Source organism: Nicotiana tabacum, chromosome 16 (assembly GCF_000715075.1).
Source record: "Nicotiana tabacum cultivar K326 chromosome 16, ASM71507v2, whole genome shotgun sequence".
In the NCBI taxonomy this organism is placed as follows: domain Eukaryota; kingdom Viridiplantae; phylum Streptophyta; class Magnoliopsida; order Solanales; family Solanaceae; genus Nicotiana; species Nicotiana tabacum.
In genome coordinates, this window is record NC_134095.1 from 119,899,485 (window position 1) to 119,926,317 (window position 26,833).

Sequence of the window (26,833 nt, forward strand, 5' to 3'; positions counted from 1 at the left end):
TTAAAATACAATGTTTTGGCAAAGGTGAAGGAACATCAAAATATCAAATTGAAACAGAGGAAACTTGCGACTGAAATTTAGACAAATCTGAATTTGACATTAGTAAATTGTGACACGGAAATAATATAAAACATAAAACAAAAGGGACCCCTCCAAAAGAAAAAAAAAAAAGAACTAACGAAAATAATGTCTCGTCTTTTTTCGTCCTAGGAATAATAGCATACTATTTAGTTCTAGAAACCAAACCTGCAAAACCAGAAAAAAATATAACAAAAGCACTTTGCAGTATCACCATATATGCATTTTTCATAGTAATATCTAAGTTGATATTTATCAAAGTATAGAAATACAGATACAACGTCGTATTTATATATCAGGAAACCTAAGACCTGACCCACAAAGCTATCCCATCCCCCTCACAACAAAACGAAAGAAAGTAAAGAAGAAACAGAAGCAGAAGAGGGGAACTCTAGATAGGCTTTTTAACTGCAAAAAGATACTAAGTTCTTATTAGAGTTCATACATTGAATGCTTTCCTATTAAAATATTATATTAGATTTGAAAGAATCTAGTTGGGAGTATATTATATTTATATTTATATTTATTGAGAAAGAGAAAAAAAGGGAAATTAGTATAATGGGAAGGGGAAGGGTAGAACTGAAGAGAATAGAAAACAAGATAAACAGGCAAGTTACTTTTGCTAAGAGAAGAAATGGACTTCTCAAAAAGGCCTATGAACTTTCAGTTCTGTGTGATGCTGAAGTTGCTCTTATAATCTTCTCTAACCGCGGCAAGCTCTATGAATTCTGCAGCAGCTCAAGGTACGTTTTATACAGTTGAATGTTTACTGTTTGTTCGTGTCGCTCCATTTAAGCTCATCATATATCTTAAATTGCACATATTTGTAAAAAAAATGATTTGAGTAAGGTTTTCAGTGATTTCTAATCTTGTTTTAATAGGGTAGGGATTTAACAAGTTTGAAAGAGATACAACTCTATGTGTCCATTGTACCCTGTGTCTAACCTTTCATTCCTTCCTTTAACTTTTTTTCTTGAGTTTTATTGGTTGGGTATAGGTGTGAGATCTGAGTAAGAATATATATACGTATATATTTATTTTAACCTAGAGTAGTAGGACTCGTGGCTGCTGACTTATAAGGGTGCAAGCCAATTTGCCATTTGATCTGCAGATCTAACTTCTTCTTTTGTAAATTACAAATGTAACTGGTATCTCAAGAATCCAGAAGAAGTAAATAAAGCTCTTTGGTTGTGATTTGATGTTCGACAATTTTCCCTTCGTTTAATTATCTCCACTTTTTCTTCAACAAGTACAAAAGAAAAAGCCTTATAATATGGATCTAAAGCTGCTGGAGCTTGGAAAAGAATTGATGTGGTTTTGAGTATTTCTTCTGCATTTTGCCTGTGAAAATGGTACCCAATAATGCTTATAACATTTGCAGACTTGAGATTTTCCTTTCAGTCTGAAGCTTTAAAATCATAATCATATCTTTATACTAGCACTTTTGCTTTTCCGGAAGAAATTCTCATTTTTACCTTAATTAGTATAGCAATTTACATAACAAATACTAACAACTAACTTTTTCATGCCTATGAAATTAGCATAATGTCTTAGAATGAATTAATTTTTATGAGCATATCGAATCGGAGTTCCTTAAGTAGCCACGGAACCTATAGTTATGCTTAGATTACCGTGCTTGGTGGAGAAGAAGCAAAGTAAAAGTACACTGGCTTCCTGCCTTGTTCTCTGTCTTGAACTGGGATTGCTCGCTAGATAGGTCAGGTTGAAGCAAGATTTTATGAGAACATATTCCCTATATTCAGCGACAAGGGCGGAACGACCTCATCACGTAATTGATTTCCAGTATTTCTATCTTACTAAGATAATATTTTAATCGTCTCTTTCTTAACGGGACTTGCCTATATATGGTGCTTTCATCTAATTTTGACACAATCACACAAATGCTCTTAATTGATAAATTGGTGGCATTTAAAGATGCACTAATACTTCTTTCTGACTGTACTTTATTATTTCAATTAATCCTTCCTTGCATATCATTAGTTGTCTTTTCTTTTTATGAAAACAACATCATGGAAACATATTGATCTATATACGCGACACCAACTCTTAAAATTAAGATATAAGTTCGATGCACTATTATATATAATTAGGTCCAGTTTTATCCACAATTGCTTTTAGTTCACTTAGGAATTTATATATCAATTTGGCATACATTGACAGACATACAAGGGGTTATGTTGATATACTAGCTAGTGTATGAGTATATTATACATCTATCTCGACATTCTCATATAAATCTCTAATCAAACTCAACACATACGGCAAACAGTAGATCTAATGTAAGTGAAGCAACAATAACTAAGCCTTAAAATCAACTTGTTAATATTGCCAACGAATCATTTTTTCCATTGTATTCTGCAAAGTATTTGCTATGTCTGTATTGATTTCAACATAGTGTAGGTTTTTAAGACTTTTTCATGTGCTTTTACGTTTATCTTGTATCTTTTTAGCACCTTAAATCATCATGATAGTATACTATTGAAGTGTGTGACCATCTCATTAACATATGTTTGCTCTGGTATCATGTTGAAGTATGTGATCATCTCATCTAAAAGCTTAAATTGCTGCTAGATTTTATTTCTAGTACACTCATAATGTGGATACTTTGGATCACAAATACTCAATATTTACTCCCATATAGTATTATTGGTTTCACAATCATTCTATAAGACTGACATAACATGGTGAGAACGAAACATAGTATGAGAAATTATATTTTTTCATATAAATGAGGAATTCCACAGAGGTATCAAAAGGGACGCTGTGATTCCAACTATCAATGTTAGAATATTTAGCATATCCATTTATCTCATTTTGCCACAGCTAATTTACAATCAGTTCGAGGAATTCAAAGTAGGAGAAGTAAGTCCCAAACTGAAGTAATTATAACTTATAAGCAAGCCACTATAGAAAGACAATTAGTGAGAGATAAAATCAAGCATGCATTATGCTCTACATGATGGTTGCGTTGAAGACCGATTAGACCTCATATATCTTTGTCTTTGATTAATTAGTTTTTTTCTTGGTTGAAGTACTATGGTTTGGGCTTTACTTTTAATATTATGGTAAGAATACACTTGTTGATCTCTTGTCTATGAGTATGAGTAGGGGTGGCAAAATAGTTAAAAAAAACAGTTAACCACCCATATTATCTACTAAAAAATAGGTTAGATAATGAACTTTTTAAAAATGTGTCGAATATGGATAAGAACCATATTATCCATTTAGAAAATGGTTATATTAGTAACTAATGGATAACCAATGAGTCTAACTTTTACATTTGTAAAGCCTCAAATTAGGGGTTCCTCAAGTTAGAGAGACTAAGAATTCTCCCAAAAGTGATCATATGCAAATATTCATGGATAATATAGTTACCCATATTATCCGCCAGTTAACCCATTTTTTATCCGTATTAAATATGGATCGGGTCGGATAATTGATCTGTTTTTTCATTACCCGTTTTCAATCCGAACCATATCTGACTCGACCCGCCCGTTTGCCACTCCTATCTATGAGTAAATAAAGCATTCTTTTAGGCTTCTAGATGATGTTCCCAAATTTGGCAAAAATATGACCATTTCATCTAAAAGCTTAAGCTATTAGAGATAGTAAATTTTTATGTACTTAATTGTCATCTTAATATACCTTCTCATGTGCCGGGCTTGATTCTTTTTCATGACCAGAGCACATGAAAGTTCTTTTTTGATTATTAGTCGTTGTGAGACTTGAACTCAAAATCTTTGCCTTGTCTGATATCATTTAGAAGTGAGAGATCACCATTTTTATTTACTTAATTATTATCTTAGCACTGTCACTGTTCTACAACTTGCCTTTTTTCTAGTATATCCAAGACACTGGAGAGATACCACAGATGCAGTTACTCCAACCTTGAAGCTGGCCAATCTTCAACCGATTCTCAGGTTCATTCATCTCCCTTAGATTTGTAACTGACTTAGTAATTTACTATTTAGTTAAAAAAAAAAAGGAACAATTTATCTTTACCTTCTCTTTCAAGTTTCATCGAGTTAGATTCTTTGGATGAACTAGGTAAAATTAAACAGTAACTAATTATATACTCCCTTCGTTTCTTTTTACTAGTTTTCTAACACGCGCGTTGCATCGTGTGTTTCATAGTATAAGTACAAACTTCTTAAAATGATATACATCATATTAGAATAGTGTATATGAGTTACACGAAATTAGAATGGAAAAAGTGCAAGCTTAAACTAAATACATAGCAATCAAATATTCAACTTAATAATTTTCTTATTTGTGACATTTCATGTTTCTAACAACACCAAATTTAAATTTGAATATGAGCAACATCGACTATAGTTACAAATGCTTCACATTTTAAAGTTCGTGTCATATTTATAAGAAATTGTAACCTCAGCCGTTCCATAACTGCATACATATTAATAGGTTGTTATCAAATAAAGGTAATATTTTGTAGAAGCTGTGTAGAAATTGGATCACCGTATACCTTTATTTAGATGGATATAATAGATCATTGTCAATTTCATGGTGTGCATCTCCAAAGAAGTAGTAGTTTATTTATTACAAAGATACACGTTATGATCCAGTCTAGTAGTTCAATGGCTACGTAAGATCGCGCCACATCATCTAAGTAAACTCAGATGGCTCTTATTTATTTGTATTATTATTTATAAAATAGAAAAGATATTCCACCATTGTCCTTTACACTTTCCTACTCTCTCCTCTATTTCCTTCAATTCAAAGATTTCAGAATTGTCGCCAACATTTTCTTCCTTTAGAAATTGCTTCTCCATTACCAAGCAATTTGTTCACGATACTACAGATCAAGCCCAACAACAAAAGTTGAAGCTGCACGACTCATTAACACAGACCTATTAGTGCATCAGTCCATCAGTCCACCAAGATCAACAATTTTGTAGCTCTATTTTTTAGTTGTATATTTCATATACATGTGTGTAATTGTTTGTAGACTAAGTAGTAGAATAATATTACACAAGTCAGTTGAATGTTTTAAAGACCGACTGACCTTCTCTCTCTAATTTAGAAACCTTAGGGTTTTCTTTAATCTCTTTTGTTCATCAATGAATTTGGTGATATTAACATAGTATCAGAGCAGGGAATCAGTTTCATCTCGGCATAAGCTTCACTCCGATGTTACCCTTGATCGGAGTTTTCGTCTCTTCTGTTTGGTTCGGTGATTTGGGATTTCCATTGGAGCGTGATTTTCTTGAAGGAAAATTGGGGATTTCTTTGATTTTGTGCTGGAATCGACTCTCGTGGTCATATTTTGCTGAAATCCAAAGGTTATCGACATTTTTTACTTCATGCGAGTTTCGTCCTAGGGTTTTGCCTACTCAGAATTTACTTCTCTATTTCAAAAGGCCGGTAATATTCTTCCTATCTACAAATTTACAACCTGATTCTCATCATGTTTAAGACATATTCTGTGGTTTGCATGCCGTATATGTAGACATTGTTATTCTCCTCAAGTTGACTCCATTTCGGTGATTGTATATGTGTGATTGTGTGGTTTGACTGAGCCTGCTGCTATGGGTAGCATTCGCGATAATGTGGATAATACCACGACCTCTAACTCTAGAGGTTTTGTACCTTTTTCCCTAGATCCCTCTCATCCCTTGTATGTACACCCTTCGGACAGCCCTAGTAGCCAATTGGTTTCGATACCTTTTAATGGCTCTCGCTTTGTTCTTTGGAGAAGTAGCATGTTTACTTCTTTGTCCGTCAATAACAAACTAGGGATCCTAGATAGGAGAATATCTCAACCTAGTCCAAACTCAACTTATTACCCATATTGGGAAAGATGTAATGATATGGTCAAGTCTTGGATCATAAATTTTGTATCTAGAGAAATTGCCACTAGTGTAATGTATTTTAAGACAGCCAAAGCGGTCGAGAAAGACATTAATGAGAGATTTGGGTAGTCTAATGGGTCAAAATATCTACATATTCAGAGGAAGATAAGTACAATTGTCTAGGTTCTTCATACATAGCTAATTACTTCACTAAACTTAGAACACTTTGGGATGAGTTAAATTCTTCCTATGCGGGACCTGTTTGTTCATGTGGAGCTCTTCTCAAGTTCATAGAAGATCAACATATGTTTTAGTTCCTTAATGGGTTAAATGAATCTTATTTCACTGTCAAAAGCACCATCATGATGATGAGTCCCTTACCACCCATAAGTAAAGTCTCTTCTATCCTACAATAGGATAAGAGCCAGAGAGAAGCACCACGTGCTCCTATTTTTTCTGGCAATTCTGCATCTTTTCTGGCTTCTTGTTAGTGTTTAGCAGAGAAAGCATCAAATGGCATAAAGAAGAAAAGGAGAGATATGTTATTAAGCTGAATGGAGAGCTGTTTAAATACAAATAGATCCTAACAGAATTGCAGTAAATACTAAAGCAGAAACTTCCTAATAATCAGGAACTAATCAACAAACAACTACATGCCTAAAGACTAGAAAATTCACAACTGAAAAATCTTAAGCCTAGGAACAAAAAATATCTAAGTATCTTCTGCAATTCTAAAACATGTCAGCAGCTACATCATCGCCAACTTAGCTGCTACATCAGCATAATCAAATAACAGCTTATGAGGCATCTTGCAACACTCCTCCTTGCCTCAAGAGCTGTAAATCCTAAGTTTCATTCTCAAGAGCTCAAATTTGCCTACTGGAAGAGATACTGTAAAAATATCAGCCAGTTGTTCTTCCGTTTTGTAATGCACCAGATTCACCAGACCATCCTTTTGCACTTCTCTCAGAAAATATAGTTTCACATTGAAATGCTTGGTCTTTTCGTGAAATACTGGATTGTGAGAAATAGTTATAGCAGCTTGGTTGTCTACAAATACCTCAATGCTTTCTTTAATCTCCAAACCAAGCTCGCATAATATTTTCTTTATCTACAAAGCTTGATTGATAACAGTTGTAGCAACAACGAATTTTGCCTCTGTAGTTGATTGAGCAACAATCTCTTGCTTCTTAGAACACCAAAAAAAATAGCATGAGCCAAAACTAAAATAGTACCCTGGAGTACTTTTCATATCTTCAACAGAACCAGCGCAATCACTATCAGAAAATCCCTAAAGTTTGAAATTTTGACACTTGCTAAATCTGACTCCATAATCTATTGTTCCTTTGACATACCCGAGCACTCTTTTTGTAGATTCATATGCAATTCACTTGGAGAATTAAAGAATCTGGATACTACACTTACAACATACAGTATGTCTGGCCTTGTTGCTGTAAGATACCTTAGACATCCAATTAAGCTTGTGTAACTTCCTTCTTGTACTTTTTTAGCACCATCATCCTTCATTAGCTTCTCCTTTTGATTCATAGGTGTGCTCATACTTTTGCAGTCTTCCATTCTAAATTTCTTTAGAATTTCTTTTGCATATTTTTTTTGACAAATGGATATTTAATCTTGGACTTGTTTAATCTCCATTCCAAGAAAGAAAGCCATCTCTCCAAGATCTGCGATTTTAAAAAATTTCATCATCTCTCTTTTAAACTCTTCTATGAGCACAACATTACTTTCTGTTACTAAAAGATCATCAACATACAGAGAAATGATAACAACGTCAGAGTTACTGTGCTTTATATAAAGAGTTGATTCGCTTAGGCTTTTTTGTAAACCTAAGTTAGAAAGATGATCATCAATTTTACTGTACCAATCCCTTGGAGCTTGCTTTAAGCCATAGAGAGCCCTTTTTAGCAAATAGTCTTTGTCTTCTTGCCTTTTCACAACAAACCCTTCTGGTTGTTCAACATAATTTTCTTCCTGCAAGAAACCATTCGAAAAGGCTGATTTAACATTCATTTGGTAGATTTTCCACCCCTTTTGTGCTGCAATTGCCAAAAGAAGTTTGATTTTGTCAAGTCTTGCCACATGTGAAAATGTTTCAGAAAAATCTACACCAAAAATCTAAGCATAGCCCTTCACCACAAGCCAGTCTTTGTGCCTGTTCACTGAGCCATCTGCATTTAGCTTAGTGCAATAAATTTAACTCCAATGATCTTTTTGTCTTAAGGTCTTTCAACAGCACCCACGTGTCATTTTTCTCAATCATGGTCAGCTCTTCCTGCATTGCAGCTATCCATTTCTTGTCTCTTTTAGCTTCTACATATTCGACAGGTTCAAAGACTGCTACATTACATCTTTGATAGATATCTGAAAGTGATCTGGTTCCTCTAACTGGAAGATGGTCGATGCGCTCCTCAAGATTTTGCAACTCATTAGCTTCCATTTCTTGTTTATCTTCATCCCAATTCCATTGCTTTTGCTCAACAAATTCCACATCTCTGCTTATCAATTTTTTTTCAGTTTGTGGATGGAAAATTCTGTAAGCTTTTGACTGCAAACTATAACCAATGAAAACTCCAGGTTCCGCCTTCTTGTCAAGTTTATCCCTTTTCACCTGAGGTATGTAAGAAAAACATAAGCAACCAAAAATTTTAATGTTCCTTAGTGAAGGTTTATACCCATGCCAAGCTTTAAAAGTTTTTGACTATTCACTGAGTTTGTGGGTAGCATATTTAACAAAAATACAGCAGTATTGGCTGCGTTTGCCCATAACTTTCGGGGAAGCTCTTTCTCATACAACATACACCTTTTCATCTCTATGATAGTCCTATTCTTCCTTTCACTTATTCCGTTTTGCTGTGGAATATATGGAGTAGTAAGTTGATGCTCTATTCCAGCAACTTCACAAAAGCTTTTGAACTGATCTAAAGTGTACTCGATCCCATTATTTGATATAAGCACTTGTATTTTGCAACCACTTTGATTTTCTACCACGACTTTGAATCTCCAAAAAAACTTCAGCGACTTCTGATTTGAATCTTAAGAAGTATATCCAACACATCCTCAGTGTTGTGAAGAGCATGAAGCGAGGAAAAGCGACAACCCCCATTTCACGAGAAATGAGAAGCGAGAAGCAAAACGCTCGTTTTTTAAGTGAAGCGGGATTTAAAAAAAATAAAATAAATACTGCATAGACAACATATGTAATTGTAAGTAAATATTCAATACTTCAATTAAAAAACTAAAGAGTAGCATAATTAAAGCACAAAATGAGCATCATATTCTTCTACAAGATTGTCAAATTCTTATATTCCACTATCATTATTATATTGCTCGTCATCTTCTTCAACTTCTTCTTCTTCATCAACTAGGGACAAAGTAGCTACTTTCGGCAGAAACTGAAAAAATTGGGCAAAAATTTTTTGAAAAAAATTCGCCAACATTTCGCCGCTTTTTGGATGTTTAGAAAGAAAAAGAAAAAGAAAAAAGAAAAAAAAAAGAAGAAGACTGAAAATCAAAAGTGCAGAAGTAGAACATACTGTATTGAAGAAGAAGAAGAACAACCCTAGTTGTTGCTTTGAGATTATTTCAGAAATCAGAAGTTGATGAAGAAGAGAAGAAGAAATCGCTGCTGTTGTTGAAGAAAAACCCTAGTCTCGCTGCTGTTAAAGAAGTCCAGACAGTGTTTATGGTTTAGAAAACCTCATTTTTTAATAAAATAGAGCTTGAGTTAATTTTAAACATAGAAGCGGACGCTTCTTCTCGCTTTACCGCTTCTCGTTTTTACAGAGAAGCATTCGCTTTTTTCGTACCAGAGTCGCTTTTATTACCTCAAGCGCTGCCCTTCATAACTCGCTTTGCTTCTCGCTTAAAGCGAGGAAGCGAATGCTTTTTTAATCACTGCACATCCTTGTTAGATCATCAATAAAAATAATGTAATACCTGCTTCCCTTCCATGATGGAGTTCTTTGGGGACCTCCAAGATTTGTATGAACCAGCTGCAATTTTTGAGTTTCTCTCCAAGTTGATTTTGTGAATGACAACCTTGTTTTCTTACCAAGCAGTAAGTTGATGCTCTATTCCAGCAACTTCACTAAAGCTTTTGAAATGATCTGAAGTGGATTTGATCCCATTATTTGATCTAAACACTTGTATTTTGCAGCCACTTTGATTTTCTACCACGGCTTTGAATCTACAAAAAACTTCAGCGACTTCTGATTTGAATCTTAAGAAGTTTATCCAACACATCCTTGTTAGATCATCAATAAAAATAATGTAATACCTGTTTCCCTTCAATGATGGAGTTCTTTAGGGACCTCCATGATCTATATAAACCAGCTGCAATTTTTGAGTTGCTCTCCAAGTTGATTTTGTGAATGACAATCTTATTTGCTTACCAAACTGACATGCCTCACAACTTGGGAGTTCCTCTTCAAGTGGAGGTAAGCCTTTTGCCAGATCCTTTTTCCATATATACAAAATAACCTTATGGTGGAAGTGACCCAACCTTTTATGCCAAGTTTCTGCAACGATGGGCTGACTTGAAAAAGCTAGTTGTTCCTCTTCCATCGGATTCAGATAAAAACTTTTCCCTGCATTTTAATTCTAAATAATTACTGACCACTTGGATCAATTATCAGACAGGCCTTATCTTCAAAAAAATAATTTGAATCCATTTTCTAGTAATTGTCCAAGACTTAATAAATTCCAATCAATTTTTGGAACAAACAAAACTTCAGAAAATAAGTTTTGTACCTTTATAACTCTGAATAACTATGATCCCCATTCCTTTTGCTGGGAGGTATTCTCCATTTCCAATTCTGACTCGTGCTGTAACTGATCTATCAAACTTTCTAAAAAGCTTCTCATCACTGGTCATGTGGTTTGTACGACCACTATCAATAAGCAGTTGTCTCTTGAAATACTAGATGCAAAACATGATGCAACAAAGAGTTGTTCTTCCTCATGTTGATTTGCAACTTGAGCTTCTCCCTGTTGTTGAGATCCTTTTTCCTTGTAGATGATCTCAGCATGCCCAAGTTTCTGACATCTCCTACATCTCATATCCGGTTTTCTCCAACATTTGAAGTGAGGAAGATTCTTCCTTCTACAATGCTGACATGGAGGAAATCTTTCTCCTTTATTGTTGTCGGAGTCACTGCTACTACCATTATTAGTAGAAGCCTGATTGTATCTAGAATGATTCTTTTTCCCTTTCAGTTTTTTTGTATTTGCTTCCAGCATTGTTTTGTAACTTGGCCTGTAGTGCACCTTCTATTGACCATTCTTGTCTCATTAACCTTCTTTGCTCATGTGCCTGAAATGCATTTGACAATTCTACCAAAGTGATGTTTGACAGATCCTTAATATTTTCTAAGGAAGCAATAGTTGGTTCAAACTTCTCAGGTAGTGTTACAAGAATTTTCTCGACAATCCTACTATCAGGAAGTTTAGTACCCAACATTCTTCCTTATTCACAATAATAAGAAGTCTATCTGAAAATTCTTTAATAGTTCCAGATTCCTTCATTCTTTGCATCTCAAATTCTCTGATGAGATTCATCACTTTCATGCATTTGATTCTCTCATCTCCTTGGTATTCTTCTTTCAGAAAGTCCCAGATTTCTTTTGCTGATTCTAATGTCATGACTCTGGAAAAAAATTGTTGATGAAATCCCATCATATAAGCAAGCTTTCGCCTTGGATTTCCTTGTCTTCTGCAATTTAAAAACATGTAGCAACTACGTCATCGCCAACTCGGCTGCTACATCGGCATAATGAAATTACAGCTTATGAGGTATCTTGCAACACTTCTCCTACTCCTTTCAACAATAACAACAGTAACCTCACTCAGAGAATCAACTTTGACTCCAAAAGGAATGTAAATCATGTGTCTTGCAAGTATTGCAAGAAGATTGGATATACTGTGGACAAATGCTATAGGCTGCATGGATTCCATGCTGATTTTAAATTCGCTATGAACAAGAAATCAACTTCTTGTGTCCAGACTAAGATTCCATATGCCCCTCTTCCTTCCTCTTATGTTGCTTCCTATGATAAATTAGCTCATGGTTTCACCAAGGAGCAATATCAACATCTTCTAAATCTGTTTCAACAAGTTCAGCTCTCTACTGGGATGTCTCCTATTGTTTCCTCCACAGAAGACTCTGCATTTGCTCAATTTGCAGGTTTCTGTAGTGCTTATGTTGCTGATTCCCTTATTTCTCATGCATGTGCATCTTCACATCTAGGTGTTTGACCTTGAATTTTGGATTCATGAGCCACTAACCACATGACTTCACATAAACATTTACTTCAAAACCTTACACATTTACCTAAATCATTCCTTGTTACTTTACCTAATGGTTATAAAGTAAAAGATATATCAGCTGGTTATAAAGTAAAACTTACACACCTTAGACATGATATTAGTCAATGTTCTTCTTGTTCCTTCTTCCACTTCAATTTAATTTCGATTCATCAACTTATTACATAGTTGGATTGCATAGCAGTACTTACTAAAACTAATTATCTTTTACAGGGCCCTTTTATGAAGAGGCCACTGGTAATTGGTAAGGTTGCTAGGAGATTATACTATCTACATCTAGATACTAAACTATTTCCATCTTCATTTAGTACTTCTATGGTTCAATCTAGTTCAATTCCTAGTAATAAAAAGTTCATTTACTTTTTGCTTCAATAAATTACCTTCTATTGCTATTGACTCTACTTGTAATCAGACATCCATCATTAATAAAATGGACTTGTTTTGGCATCAAAGATTAGGTCATATGCTTTTTCATAAAATAAAGTCTATTTCTTATTTATCTGATAAAGTTTCTTCTAAACAATTTTTCTTTGCCCAATGGCTAGACAAGAAAGGTTATCATTCATGATAGTTATATGCATTTTACTGCTCCTTTTCAACTAGCTCACAATGACATTTGGGGACCCTATAACACTAAGACCTATAATGGATTCAGGTATTTTCTCACTCTAGTTGATGATTATACTAGACTACTAGAGTGACCTGGACACATCTTCTCTCTTGTAAGAGTAATGCCTTCTCTGTCCTTAAAGCTTTTACATCCATGATCAAGGTGCATTTCAAATTCTTTGTTCATACTTTTAGGTCAGATAATGCTTTTAAAATAGGTAGTAGTGCTGAAGCTACTACTTTATTTAGAGGTGAGGGTATTCTTCACCAAACCACTATTCCTCACGCTCCATAACAGAAAGTGTTGTGGAGAGAAAACACAAACACCTTTTGGAAGTTGCCACGACCCTTTTGTTTCAATCTAAGATTCCTCTTAAATTTTAGGGTGAATATGTCCTCACTGCTACTTACCTTATTAACAGAATGCCTTCACGTCTCTTACTCAACCTCTCTCCTTATGAAAATTTATATTGCAATCCACATACCTATGAACACTTAAAATCTTTTGGCTGTCTTTGCTTTACCACAACTCCTAAGGTTGGCAGGGACAAATTCCAGTCAAGAGCCATCTCTTGTCTATTTCTGGGTTACCCTATGGTAAGAAGGTTACAAACTACTGAATCTTCCTAATTTTTCTGTTTTCTTCTTTAGAGATGTGGTATTTTATGAGCATGTTTTTTCTTATAACTCGTCCCCTCCTTCTTCTTCCTTTCATTCTTTTGTGAAACCATTTATGGACTCCCCATCTCATGTTCCTACTACCCCTCCTATTCCTAAAGATATTCCTCTACCAATTCCCAATCCTCATATGTCTCCTTTAGCATCTTCTCCTTCTTATCTTAGTCCTGTCCCATCCAATCTGCCTTCTCTTAGCCCTTCCTACTCTTAACATTCCTTCTCCTTCTTCCCCTACTTCTCCTATCCGTAGGAAGTCCCTTAGAACTGTTGCCAAGCCTACCTACCTAATTGACTATGTTTGCAACTCTGCCCTACTTCCTGCTCCTCCTACTGATCTTTCTAGGGTTTCTCTTAGTGATTATCATATGCATGAGCCCCAGTTGTACCAGCATGCAACATCAAACCCTACTTGGCAGGAGGCTATGCTACAAGAATTTAGGTCTCTTGAAGCAAACCAGACCTGGGACATTATTCCTCTACTACCTAATAAGACAAACATTCCTTGTAAGTGGGTCTATAAGATCAAACAAATGGATGATGGATCTGTTAAAAGGTATAAAACAAGGTTGATTATTAGGGGTGATGCTCAAAGAGAGGGTATTGACTTCACTGAGACCTTTTCCCGTGTGGTCAAGCTGACTACTATTAAATATTTGTTGACCTTGGTTGTCAAGAGAGGTTGGACTGTTTTTCAGCTTGATGTGAACAATGCCTTCTTCTATGGTGACCTAAGTGAGAAGGTCTACACTTGATATCTTTTCTTTCTCCACCATATCTTTCTTCCTCCACCTCTTCACCACTGGTTTGCAGGCTCAAGAAGACCCTCTATGGCCTCAGGCAGGCTTCTAGACAGTGGTTTTCAAAACTGTCTGAAGCCTTGCTCTCTAGGGGCTACATTTCCAGCCTCAATGATTATTCTCTCTTCACCAAGTCATCTTCTAGTTTTCTGGTGGTCCTATGTGTATATGCAGATGATATCCTCTTAGCTGGGGATGATGTCTCTGAGTTGAATTCTTTGAAATCCTCTTTTGGATTCCCAATTCAAGATCAAAGATCTAGGAACATTTCACGATTTTTTGGGTTTGGAAGTTTCCCAGCACCCTCAAGGTTATCTTATGACTCAACACAGGGATACTTCTGATCTCCTTTCTGAGTTTAACTACAATCGTTTCACACCTGTTCTGACTCCTTTTGATGTTTCCTCCAAGTTGGTATTGGACATGGGAGAGCCACTCACTGATCCTAACACCTACAGAAGATTGGTAGGCAAGCTCAACTTCTTACAACATACTAAACCAGATATTTCCTTCTCTCTAGCAACACTTAAGTCAATTTCTTCAGAAGCCTTAAATGCCCCACATACATGCTGCTTTACATATTCTAAGGTATCTTCTGAATGATCCACCTAGGGTATTATTCTTTCTAGTAGTTTTGATTTCTCTCTTCTTGGATATTCTGATTCTTACTAGGCAGTCTGTGCTATATCTGGAAAATTTATTTATAGATTTATCACTCTTGATGGAAACCCTGTATCATGGAAAAGCAAAAAACAACCTACTTTCTCCTTATCTTCAGCTGAAACTGAGTATAGGGCCTTGAGAAAGGCTGGTGCTGAAGTTTCTTTGTTGGTTCGACTTTTGGGTGATCATGGCTTGCACATTTGCAGCCCTGTTCCTATTTACTGTGACAGTCAGACTGCCTTACAGATAACCAAGAACCTTAACTTCTATGAACGCACCAAATACATAAAAATTGATTGTCACTATGTGCGTGAATGTTTGAATTCTGGCTTGTTTCCTTCAGTTTTATTCCTAGTTCTGCACAGCTAGCTGACATCGTGAAGCATTGTCTGGCCAGCCTCACTATGGTATTCTTTATAAGCCTGGTGTGTTCTCACCCTCCAGCTTGAGGGGGTGTTAACACTAATACTACAGATTAGGCCCAACAATAGAAGCCGAAGCTGCACAACCCACTAACACAGCCCCATTAGAACATCAACCATCAGTCCACCAAGCCCAACAATTTTGTAGCTCTAGCTGTAGCTCTATTTTTATAGTTGTACATTTGATATACATGTGTGTAATTGAATATAGAGTAATTAGTAGAACAATAATTACATAAGTCAGTTGAATGTTCTAGTGACTGACCGACCTCTCTCTTCTCTCTCTACTTTAGAAACCTTAGGATTTTCTTCAATCTCTTTTGTTCATCAATGGAATGTGGTGATGTCAACACACTCAAGACTTCAATGTTCGTAGGAAGGCCATTGGTTATTATCTCTCCAATTAACTACAATCTTTCAAATGCTAACTCGTTTCTAATCATTCAGTGTTCGTATGAAAAATGAATCACTGAAGAAGAATGAAACTGATAGCTAGGAATGACATGGAAATATAATTCCGTCGAGGAACAAGTTTTTATTAAATCTGTGAAGAGAGAGGAGAGAGGTAGGAAAGAGAATAGGACAATGGTGGAATATTTTTTCTAATTTATATACAACAACAACAACCCAGTAAAATCCCACAAGTGGGGTCCGGAGAGAGTAGTGTGTACGCAAACCTTACCCCTACCCCGAAGGGGTAGAGAGGCTGTTTCAGAAAGACCTTCGGTTCAAGTAAAAAGACAAAAGGAGAGAATATTGGATTCACCACGGAGATTATAGGGAAAAAGGAACATAAAATGCAGAAGAAAAATGCAAAGCAAAAACGATGGCTAGTAAATGGATCCTACGTCGAAAATAGAAAATAGTAAGACACGACATTGGCCCAAGCCATCTTAGACAAAACCCCGCCGGACTAGGCTCACAAAGATACAAAGTAACGCAAGACTCAACTACCTCCTAGCCTACAACCGTAATACTCGACCTCCACAACTTCCTATTAAGTGTCATGTCCTCGGAAATCTGAATCCTAGCCATATCATGCCTGATCACCTCTCCCCAATACTTCTTAGGTCGCCCTCTATCTCTTCTCATGCCTTCCACAACCAGCAGCTCACACCTCCTTACCGGATCATTGGGGCTTCTCCTCTGAACATGCCCGAGTCATCTGAGCCTCGCTTCCCGCATCTTGTCATCAATGGGAGCCACGTGCACCTTCTCCCGAATATCATCATTCCTAATCTTATCCATCCTAGTGTGCCCGCACATCCACCTCAACATCCTCATTTCTGCTACTTTCATCTTTTGGATATGTGAGTTCTTAATAGGCCAACACTCTGCCCCATACATCATGGCCGGTCTAACCACCGCTTTATAGAACTTACCTTTGAGTATCGTTGGCACTCTCTTGTCACACAAGACTCCAGATGCTAACCTCCACTTCATCCATCCTACTCCAACACGGTATGTGGCATCCTCGTCGATGTCCCCTCCCCCGTGGATAACCGAACCAAGGTACTTGAAGCTGCCTCTACTTGAGAGAACCTGTGACTCAAGCCTAACATCCACGTCCACTTCCCCCGGCCCAGCGCTGAACTTACACTCAAGTTATTCCGTCTTCGTTCTGCTTAGCTTGAAACCCTTAGACTCAAGAGTCTGTCTCCAAACTTCCAATCTCTCGTTAACACCGGCTCGTGACTCATCAATCAGAACTAAATCAGAACTATCTTTTCTAATTTATATAATACAAATAAATAGGAGCTATCAGATTTTACTTAGATGATGTGGTGCGATCTTAGGTAGCCATTGAACAATACTTGACCAAATTGTACTGGACTGGATCTCAACCCCAAAGATACGTGAAAGTCACTCACATAAAAAAAAAATTCAATTGGTGTATATAAACCATATAATTGTAAGTCTTAGATATCCTTTGTTTGATTCAACCTTCAAAAATTTGAATATTTACAGGTGCAACTAAAATTTATCACTGTTTCTATGAATATAACTTTTAACCACAAAAATGCAAACCAGTTCCTTGAAACAGTTCGTAGAAGGAAAACACAAACACATTTTCAATTAACACGCAAGTACTAAACAAGATTAATAACTGTTGAAGCGTTGCTTCATAAAATTTGCATAAACAAGATTATACAGTTTCATGAATACTTTTAGGAGGCAACAAAAGAAAATAAACTTACCTGGTAAATCTGCAGCTTTCCTCAGTCGTTTCTTCTAATGGTGATGGTTAATTATGATATTACTAATTTATAAATCCATTTATATAAGCTCATCGGTTATCAGAACTTATCTAGCAAACTGATAATATTCTTCAGCAGAGTTAAGATAATTACTTAGCACATTAATTTGGTAACAGATGAATCATTGGTGCAGATGAATAAAGTTTGACTGCAAAGAAGACGAAAAGTTTAATGAACACCACTATACTGCTTAGCTTAATGGTAGGAGATGAAAACACTCAGGTGATGATTAAAATTCCTTTCTAATTGATACGTTAGCCATAATTTACCATTTAATAGGATCCCAATTAATAAGCTAATTAACAATTTAATGGAAGGTAATTAACTTTTAGATAGAGGATAAATTGATCGTTTAACTTCTAAAGGATATTTTAGTAAATAAATCTCACACTAATGAGCTTCACGCTTATAATATAAAAACTTATAATTCCTCGACAAGTGCGTTGCATGTGTATGCCAAGTTATATAGTACATAATTTTTGTAAAATAATAGTAATATTATTAAAATAATTATCTAAATATTTTTAGATGTTATAGTAAAGTGCTGTTATAAAAATATATGTTAGAGCATATAACATGAAAATTTAGTTCCAAATGAACCTTTATAAGGAAGTCTTGTTATCGAGTATGGTTGTTATAGAGAAATTTGATTGTACATGAGAGAATAAAATATGAATTTTTTGGATGAACAATGTAGATCATCGTATACTGACTTATTTATCAAGGTCAAGATGATTAGATATTTGAGCCTACAAAGATGAATAATCAAGATTTAATTAGATACAAGTGATTTTCTTTTCTTACTTGTTTTAATTTATTAGGTACAAATCATATTGTACCTAATTATATATTCGTATATAAAAATCTACTTAATATGCATAAATAATTTAGTCAAAATCCAGTAAGTTCCCTTTTTTTGAATTCAGAACTTATAAACTCAAAATATAAAATTAATTTCTTCCTATTTGTCAAGTTAACCATTTAATTCGCCACCAGACGGCGAAATTATTTAAAAAGAAAAGTTAAAACATTTAATCTTTTACCTCTTTGGATGTCAAAGAAACACTTTACATTTTGTGCTAAAACACATCAATACAGGAGAAATACTTTGATTTTCTTCCTAATTCGTCCCAAAAACATAGTTCATTTTTTAGCCTTTTGGTATCATAAAACATTGTTTAGATTTGACAGTTATATTAAAATTTAAAAACATAATCCAACCACTCTATATAAAGAAATAGTTGGAAGGAACGAATAAAAAAAAGGTATGGCATAAACAAAACCCTTGTAAAAAGTAACATGAAAGAAAATGATGCACCTTATTTGGCATTTGTAGATGAGTTCTGTATGTAGGGGAAGAGATGATGACAAGTGAAAAAATAAGATGAAGTAATTCTAATCACGAAATAAAAGGTTGTCCAGTAATACAATTTTATTTAGGAGTTAAAAGGATGCAACGTACACATTTATCATTTGTTGTAGCTATCTTTCATGCTATCTTCTCAATCGTCTGATTCAATGTAGATTATAGTATACATTGTTATTTATTGGAAGATAAATTTACTTTTTGATACAAAAGTAATATATAAAAGTAGCATTCAAAGAAAGGATAAAATGGTCTTTCATCTATTGTAGATATTTTAGTAATTCACTTTTCATTTTGGGGCTTCATACTTATAATATAATATTCTTTTCGTTCTAATTTATGTGAACCTGTTTGACTGGACACAAAGTCTAACAAATAATGAAGACTTTTAGAATTTGTGATCCTAAATTTATCAGAAAGGGGTCCAGAGTATTTGTGTGGTTATAAAAGCTTCTCATTAAGGGTACAATTGAAAGTTTAAGCTAAATTGTTTTCAAATTTAAAAAGAGGTTATTCTTTTTAGAACGGACTAAAAAGGAAATAGGTCTACATAAATTGAAACGGAGAGGGTATGATATATGAACTGTCCTTTAAAGTTTTGACACACTGATTTAGTAGATCATTTAACGGCGGTAGTATTATTTGACTATTATGCTATTATTGGAACAGAATAGCTACCAGGAATATACGAAGCTGAAAGCAAGAGTGGAAGTGCTACAACAGTCTCAAAGGTGATCACATATATACTTGAGAGAAAAATTTATAATTGAAATTAAAGAGTGCTTCAATATTTTTCACTTTGACTTTTCATTTACAATCATATATATGATCTTTTGATCTTCTTTCTTCTATTCTTCGTCCTTAGTTCTAAATAAGATGGAATTTAATTATTCATAATCTTTAGGCATATCCTTGGAGAAGACTTAGGACAATTAAACATAAAAGAACTGGAACAGCTTGAGCGCCAACTGGATTCATCTTTGAGGCAAATAAGGTCAAGAAGGGTATGTTTTATGCACCTTTACCGGTTATTTAATTTGTCAGTTTCTGTACAAGCTAAATTTGCAGCTCTCAGTAGCATAGCTACTTTAGATGACCATGTGAATATTTTAGAAGCTTCAGACAGTAGTGGAGATAGGATTTTCGCTAGGGGTTCAAAAAGATTTTTTAAAAAGATTATAACTAGTGAGGATTGAACCAATAACCTTACAAAGGTTTTGAACCCCCTTGGACACTTAGCTACGTTTTTGGACTATGTCAAGGGGATTCAAAACATAACATATAGAGATAAAAAAATAGATTGATTTTGCCTTATACATACAGTATAATTTTTCGACGAAGGGGGTACGGGTGAACCCCTTCCGCCCCCTAAATCCGCCCATGGCTTCAGATCATATGCCTTCTTCCTAAATATGAATTCCTTCTTTACACTTTTCTTTTGGTGGGGTGCGACGTGCATTAATAGTGCAACACTCAAGAAACCCGATAGCAAGCTAATGCTGCCACGATCTAAAATTCAACCAGTCGTGATGACACCTAACTCAACATGCTAGGTAAGCAAATTAACAACTAACCAGTTCCAATAACAATTTAATAAAGCAATTAAGTAAAGAGATATCTAAATCCGATACATTTCCCAAGGACTGGTAGTACAAATCATGAGCTTCTAAGATTAGAATTTACAAAGCTGGTATGAAATAAATACATCATTTGTTCGAAAAGTACATAAACAAAATTTTATATTCTAAGGCTACCATGAGCAAGAGGCAACTACGACCGGAACGTAGGTACATCTTCAAATCCAGCTCCCATCGATCGCAGCATGTCAGCAACCAACATCTGCACACAAGGTACAAAAGTGTAGTATGAGTACAACAGACCACATGTGCTCAATAAGTAACAAACTTAACCTTAGGTTGAAAGTAGTCACGAGCTAGAACCAAGGTCGGGTCCGACACCAATAGCCAACAACAATTCATAACAACGTAAAACAAGTAATTAAAGAAGTAATTTAGAGATGAAATGCTCAACTTATTCATAGTTTCCGCAAAAATAGTTCTGCTTTTCAAGTATATCAGTGAAAACCCAAATCCATTACCGAAATCGTTGAAAATATGAGTGAGTTTGAAAACAGTAAATTTTTCCAAAAATCCTTTCAACAATCAATAAGATGTTCCATTTTTCTTTCCAGATAGCCAGTGTAACATATATCATTATGCTCATACATCAATATGCCTGAGAAGTCATGAATGACGTGATACCGTACAACATGAGGAATAAATGCATCTCTATGCATGTATGTCATATGTGCATGTCAATGCCATGTACCTCAGAGATGAACTCATGTACTCACACTCACAAAGTACTCAATCTCATTGTCTCACACTTTCTACTCATCATGCTCGACCAGTATTATATATGGCCAATCCGGCGATCCATCCCGAAATATATACATCAACTGATCATTAGTCTCTCAGTACTGAGTATGACCAAATCCAGCCCGTTGGGAAGATCATCCCCAGTAATATAAATGCTTCAGACAAGATTCATGTCCAAGGAAGATCCATCCTTCAATATAATCAACCGTGCTTACTAGGGATGTGTGCGGACTCCAGAGGAGCTCCTTCAGCCTGAACGCTATGTCAAGCTAATCATGGCACAAATCAATATAACCTGTTGCGGCGTGCGGCCTGATCCCATAATATAATCAATATAAAATGTTGTGGCATGCAGCCCGATCCCATAATATAATCAATATACATGTTGCGGTGTGCAGCCCGATCCCATAATATCACTCACACGCAGTCCCTCGGTCTCACTCAGTCATCAATCTATCAAGTGTCTCGAGCTCACAATGCCATAAAACTAGCCTAAAAGGATGATATGATGCATCAATAAATAGCAACAGAGACTGAGATATGATATGCATATGAATGTGTATGACTGAGTATGCAATGAAAGCAGATAACTCAACAGCAGAAATGACCTTAGTGGGTCCCAACAGGATAAACATGTAGCCTAGACATGGTTTCTAACATGGATCAAAGCTCAATAGTTCAAGTATGTAGAAATTTCATGGTTATAGGTAAGATCAGGTAACTACACAATACCACAGAACTAATAGAGTCACAATTCACACGGTGCATGCCCGCATGCCCGTCACCTAGCATGTGCGTCACCTCAACACCAATCACATAGCAGGTAATTCGGGGTTTCATACCCTCAGCACCAAGTTTAGAAGTGTTACTTACCTCGAACAAGCCAATTTCAATACCGAGCAAGCCAAATGATGCTCCAAAAATGCCATCTCGCGCGTACCGACCTCCGAACGGCTCAAAACTAGCCAAAAGCAACTCAGATATATCAAATAATGCCAAAAAAAATAAATCCATTGATAAATGTTGAATCTTTAATCAAAAGCCTAAAAATCATTCAAAAAGTCCAGCTGGGGTCCGTGCCTCGGAACCCGAAAAAACTCACAAAATCCGACAACCCATTCAATTATGAGTCTAACTATGCTAGTTTCACTAAAATTCGACTCTGAATCGATGTTCAGAACTAAAAAAATTTTTTTTATGAAACTTTAGGCTAGAACCCCCAATTTTCTTTTTAAAATTCACAATCCACTTACCAAAAACGAAGATAGATTCACGAAATATAACCAAAACCGAGTAGAGAACACTTACTCCAGTTCATATGGTGAAAATTCCTCCAAGAACTGCCTCAATCCGAGCTCCATAGCTCCAAAAATGTAAAAATGACCGAAACCCTCGAAATAGAGTACTTTATACTGCCCAGGCATCCTCTTACACGAACGCGGAAAATCCATCGCGTTCGCGATGAACAAAATCACACAGCATAAAAAGACTCTACGCATTTGCGGCATAGTCCTCGCGAGCGCGATGTAAAACATGACCAACCCTTCGCGAATGCGGCTGCTACTTCGCGAACGCCTACATTTCCTCTAGCTCCTAAACTTCAGTTCTATGCGAATACGACACCCCATCGCGAAGCAGAACCCGATGAGCTTACCTTTTGCGAACACGTTCCTTGTATCGCGTCCACGAAGAACAAATTCGCAGCAGACCAAATTACACTTCGAGATCGCGGCCGGACATTCACGATCGCGAAGAACACCAGAAGCATCAGGTAACAGCAGAAACCAACAATAACAACATGGTCCAAAATAGTCCGAAACCCGTCTGAAACTCATCCGAGCCCCTTGAGACCCCATCCAAATATACCAACAAGTCCCATAACATAACACGGACCTACTTGAGGCCTCAAATTATGCATAACAACATCGTTACGATGAATCGCACCTCAAATCGAGCTTAATGAACTTTGAACTTTTCAACTTCCATAACTAGTGCCGAAACATAGCAAACCAACCTGGAATGAACCCAAATTTTGCATACAAGTCCCAAATAATATAACGAAGCTATTCTAATTCACGAACCATAATCTGAGTTCGATATCAAAAAGTCCACTCCTGGTCAAACTTCCAAAAATCCAACTTATCACTATTTCAAGCCAAATTCAACTACGATATTTCAAATCACAATCCGGACGCGCACCTATGTCCAAAATCGCCCAACGAAACTAACAGAACCATCGAAACTCCAATCCTAGGTCAAATACTAAAAAGTCAAACTTGGTTAACTCTTCTAGTTTAAAGATTCTTAGTTGAGAATCATTCTTCCAAATCAATTCTGAATAGCCTGAAAACCAAAACGACGATTCGTCATAATACATCATACGGAGCTACTCATGCTCTCAAACCACCGTGCAAAGTACAAGTGCTCAAAACGATCGGTCGGGTCATTACAAATGCGATGGCCTCCCCCTTAAAATTTGAGTATATATATCATCTCGACTGTGTAATAATCCCCGCATCACTGATGGTTCAAGTTGAAAGGCGGTTCTCCGTGAGACTTGCCCCACGTATATCTCACATCAGAATGGGTGGAGAAATTTATGGGCCATATAACGGCAAGTTTAGGATTCAACTGTTGAGACATCTATTGGATTACAACCCAAAGGGGCAAAATCACGAATCTCAAAAGCCTTGAAGACACTGAGTCCTTGGCCATATCAGGGCAAAGCAAACAATACTTTTGCAATTGATCCTGGACCCTAATAAGTGCGGTATCAGAGTAGATACCTTTAGTATGGTAAGACAAACCTTATCGAGGATACTGAGTCCTAGCCATATCAAACTCAAAATTCAACCGTTGACAAATTTTGGATTAAACCCCAACAGGGTAAAATCTTAGCCCAAAAGCTTTGAGGTGACTGGTCTGAGTCAAAGCGGATAAGCCCTTGTTGGTTAGGCCTGACCATGGGCCCGACCGTGACAAATTGCTGGCACTATGTATTTGATATTAAACTGATAAGAACAAATATCACTCTTAATTAATTTAAGCTCAAAAGATATGGCTTCCTTCTATACTAAAATGAGAATCTTACGGAAATGTTCCAAAAAAAAAAAATATATTTACCAACAACTAACCATTTTAGTTATGCTACCAAAAATAACAAAAAAAAATACCAATTATATACAAAATTTAAAAAATATAGGAAATAAAAAAAAAATCAATAGATATTATTGCGATTCATTAAATATACATAGATGAGTCAATATACAAAATTTGAGTAAGTTTGAAGGTGAATCAGATTAGTTTGGAGTCAAGATTCATTACTAATGATATACAAAATTAAAAAAAAAATGCAAAAAAGAATTTTTTTCAATGGGTATGGTTTGAATTCGTTGAAAACATGTAAATGAGGCAATATACAAATTTTGAGCAAGATTGGAGGTGATTTGAACTAGTTTGGCATCAAAATCCGTAGTTAAAATCAAGTTAATTTTTTTTTTTTTACGATACATGTATCAAACGTATAAATCTCACACATAAGTGTACATGAATATACATTTGATATATATGTGATACATAGTGTGGTACATATTATTTTTTTCGATTTTCATCTTCTATTTCGAATTTTCAATTCAAACCACCTCAAAACTCCATCAAATCATCCCAAAACTGAGATTCGAACTGTTTAAGATGTATCCAATCTATTCCAATAACAACCACTCAAAAGAAAGCAAAAAAATAATTTTTTTTGGCTACAAATAGATAATTGACTAATATTAGTAATATTTTATGAGTTGATTAATTTTTATACTAATTTGCTTATGGGTAATTGGTAATTTTCCTAAAATGAGCTTATACCCTAATAAAAGATGCTAAATAGTTTGCAAGATTTCAGAGTGTTTTGTTAACAAGTTCTTGAACATGTTTCAGACGCAAAACATCCTTGATCAACTTTCTGATCTTCAACAAAAGGTATGTATTTTATATTCCCCAAAGTAAGCAAGAGAACATTGCTCAACTTTTCATGTGACATTGTATGCCTTCTTCTGCTGTTTCAACAGGAACAATCTCTTCTTGAAATCAACAGATCCTTGAAGATAAAGGTACAACTCTCTTAAATAAGGTTTCAACTAGAAAAATATGGACAAATCCAGAAAAGCTACTAATAGTAAACCTTCATCTACGTAATTTCATGTGATCTATTGGGATAAAATGTCAGAATTATTACTTTTTCAAAGTAGTACTTTCATGTATTTTTTCCTCCTACAACTCATTTAATTTATGGGATAATGTTACATTTAATCCTTGTACTATTTTATCTGGCTCATTTGTTCTCGATTTCGTTTGAAATGAGTTGTTTAATCTTTCTAGCAATAATGCAGCTAATGAATACAAGTAAACCTATGTTGTTCGGATTCTCCAAAAGTGATGCCGCGCCCGTGTCGGATCCTCCAAATATACATTAAATTTGGAGGATCCGACACACAACCAACAACATTTTTGAAGAGTACTCCGAGCAACATAGAGTAAACCTACATATCTAAATGTAAAACACAGGACTAATACGAATTGAAAGTTGACTTACCAAAAGTACAATTACCCTCGATTTTACAAGAAAACTTCAGACCTAAAGTTTTCCTTCTTTTCTAAGAACTTTTTATTTGGGGCGTCGTGTAATAATGATGTATAGGGGAATTTGGTATTCTTTTCTCCAACCAGTTAACAGTTGTTTCTCTATGAAATGCTTCTGGCAGTTGGATGAAAACTATGTAGCCTACCAAACTCATTGGGATACTGGAGAACAAAATATACAATTTAGACATCGACCTGCTCAGCCTCAGGAGTTCTTTCAGCCTCTACAGTGCAATAGTACAATGCCAAACAGGTACGGTAATGTTGCCCTTGTTGCAATACCACACTTTTTTTGCAACATTTTAAGTTATAGCGCAATTCTAACGTAAGTGGAATCAAAATGTGTGTGATCGTATATATCTACATTCTGATTAATTTCGTTGTGTGTGTATCTATATATTTATTTATGAATTTATAAGTCGAGCTAAAAGTGACGGATTCAGGTACAATCAAGCGCCATGGGATAACATAGAATCATCAACACAAAATGCTACTGGAGTTTTACCTGGATGGATGCTTTGATGGTTGGGGCTAAAGGGGAATCAAATTCACTTACCCTACCTTTTACAAGCAATTAAGTTAATGCAGTTTGAGATTGGAAAAGAAAAATTAATAAATGTAACTTTTCCCATACACAATTGAAGTCTCAGTCTTTCAAAAGACTACTGCTGGTATGAATTGTAAACTAGTTAACGAGTACGCAAAGCATAACCATATATGTCATGGAATAAGTCAAATTACATCTTTTATTTTAATTTAGACTCGTTGTTCTTGTTTCA

At 35.5% G+C, this 26,833-nt stretch overlaps 1 protein-coding gene across 2 annotated transcripts; it reads left to right on the forward strand.

Annotated features, from left to right (window-relative positions):
• Positions 1 to 331: 331 nt before the first annotated feature.
• On the forward strand, positions 332 to 26,833 carry LOC107820803 (MADS-box protein 04g005320). Of its 2 annotated transcripts, XM_075233305.1 has the most exons (8): positions 332 to 821; positions 3,941 to 4,019; positions 19,714 to 19,775; positions 19,949 to 20,048; positions 25,353 to 25,394; positions 25,484 to 25,525; positions 26,177 to 26,307; positions 26,498 to 26,833. In XM_075233305.1, the coding sequence occupies exons 1-8, from the start codon at positions 637 to 639 to the stop codon at positions 26,574 to 26,576; spliced, it is 720 nt and encodes a 239-aa protein (XP_075089406.1). In that variant the 5' UTR covers positions 332 to 636; the 3' UTR covers positions 26,577 to 26,833. The 2 variants fall into 2 exon arrangements, with proteins under 2 accessions (XP_075089406.1, XP_075089407.1); XM_075233306.1 differs by lacking the exons at positions 332 to 821; positions 3,941 to 4,019 and adding an exon at positions 4,779 to 5,481.